This window comes from Hemiscyllium ocellatum, chromosome 32 (genome assembly GCF_020745735.1).
Source record: "Hemiscyllium ocellatum isolate sHemOce1 chromosome 32, sHemOce1.pat.X.cur, whole genome shotgun sequence".
Taxonomy (NCBI): Eukaryota; Metazoa; Chordata; class Chondrichthyes; order Orectolobiformes; family Hemiscylliidae; genus Hemiscyllium; species Hemiscyllium ocellatum.
Window position 1 is genome coordinate 47,739,469 of NC_083432.1, and position 1,889 is coordinate 47,741,357.

General features: G+C 44.5%; 1 protein-coding gene across 2 annotated transcripts; it reads left to right on the plus strand.

The window, feature by feature from the left end:
• Positions 1-266: 266 nt before the first annotated feature.
• hoxb13a (homeobox B13a) lies at positions 267-1,623 on the plus strand. Of its 2 annotated transcripts, none has more exons than XM_060848708.1 (2): positions 267-942; positions 1,373-1,623. In XM_060848708.1, exons 1-2 carry the CDS (start codon positions 267-269, stop codon positions 1,621-1,623), a joined length of 927 nt encoding a protein of 308 aa, XP_060704691.1. The 2 variants fall into 2 exon arrangements, with proteins under 2 accessions (XP_060704691.1, XP_060704692.1); XM_060848709.1 differs by having other exon boundaries at positions 1,376-1,623.
• Positions 1,624-1,889: the final 266 nt, after the last annotated feature.

Consider the following 1,889-nt stretch of genomic DNA (forward strand, 5'->3'; position numbering starts at 1 on the left):
CCCCCACTTTCTATAATTGCAACTACTATGCATTCTTTAACGCGTGCTTTTAATATTTTCTATTTCGCGATTAATCTTTCTTTGCCAATTCTGCGGCAAGTTTTATTGTCAGTGTTTGCATAGCATGTGATTCCCGGGCAGCCAATGGGCGTGCGTGTTTTTTTAACCCGGGCTTGCGCGTCAGTGCAGTTAGCTGGGAGAAATTCGCTATTGCTCTCAGTCCTGCGTCTCTTAAAAGGAACTATAGAGCCAATGCTGAACGTGATATGACAGTGTCACTGCTTCTCAAGCCGCGCTGGGTCGACACTGTGATGTTCCTGTATGACAGCAACTCGGAGGAGATTAACAAGAATAGCGGAGTAATGGAAGGTTTTGTTGGTGCCGGCAATTTCTCTGCAAACCAGTGCAGGAATTTGATGGCACATTCTGCCCTCGGAGCTCACCCCTCACCTTTGGTTCACAGTTCTAGCTATTCAACAGTCGACGTCTCCGGCCCTGGGGTAGTGGAACCTGGCAAGCAATGCACCCCGTGCCCGGTTCCCCAGGCCTCCACCGCCGCCCCTTTACCGTATGGATATTTCGGGAGCGGCTACTACTCCTGTCGAATGGGTCGAAGTTCAATCAAACCTTGCACCCAGCCTGCCGCCCTATCTAGTTACCCAGGAGACAAATACATAGACAGTTCTGTCCCCACTGATGAGTACCCAGGCCGACCGAAGGAATTCGCTTTCTACCATGGCTACGCGAGTGCCTACCAACCAATGCCCAGCTATCTGGACGTTTCTGTGGTCCAAACTATCAGTGGCGCGGGAGAGCCGAGACACGAAGCCTTGTTGCCTATGGAAGGCTACCAGCCCTGGGCCCTTAATGGGTGGAATAGTCAGATGTGCTGCTCTAAGGAACAGCCACAATCAGGACACCTCTGGAAATCCACTCTGGCAGGTAACAGGTTATTGTTGCATTCCCTCAGAGCAGAATGAGCCATTCCAAACAATGCATATTTAATTAGATTGGAATCATCACGGTTTTATGCATTTGTCAGATAATCATTTCTGATAATTTAGAACAGGATTGAAAAATGTAGAGTTATATTTCATGCTTTCAGTGAAGGAACTCAGTTAGAATATCATCAGTTGCAGAGATGTGCTTTTGTTGTACAGTCTGATGTGTTAATACATTTGTTGCAGAATTAACTCCCCAGGGCTCATTGCCACATGGACATAGTTGTACATATTCCCTTAAGAATCTGAAAATCCATAGTCATAAGTTTGTTTTAAATTAATTTGTCTGCATTATTTTCAATGTTGCACTTTCTTTTTCTGATGTTGTTTTCTGTGCTTTTTTTTGGCGGGGCGTGTCTGGTTACACACAGCAGATGTTGCAGCTCACCAACAGGATGGAAGTTCCTTTCGGCGCGGGAGGAAGAAAAGGATTCCTTACACCAAAGTCCAACTCAAAGAACTGGAGAGAGAATATGCGACAAATAAATTCATCACGAAAGATAAGAGGAGGAAGATCTCGGCGGCAACAAACCTGAGCGAACGGCAGATCACCATCTGGTTTCAAAACAGAAGAGTGAAGGAAAAGAAAGTCATCGCGAAAGTAAAAAGCAACACACCTTAGTTATTACTCCCTTTTTATTATAAAAAAAAGGTAATTGAAACTGTTCAATTGGGGAAATTTATCACAACAGTGCGAAAGACGATTTTGACCGACCAGGTTTAAATGCACATTTATTTCACGGAGCCTTGTCTGCAGAATGCTAACATGTCCTCCTGCTTTTCATATTGTAACGGAGGAGATGATATGGAATGCCATTAAAATGGACTAAAATAGATGGTCAGAATGTACATTTAATTATTACAACGCTGTAACCATACCGACATCAC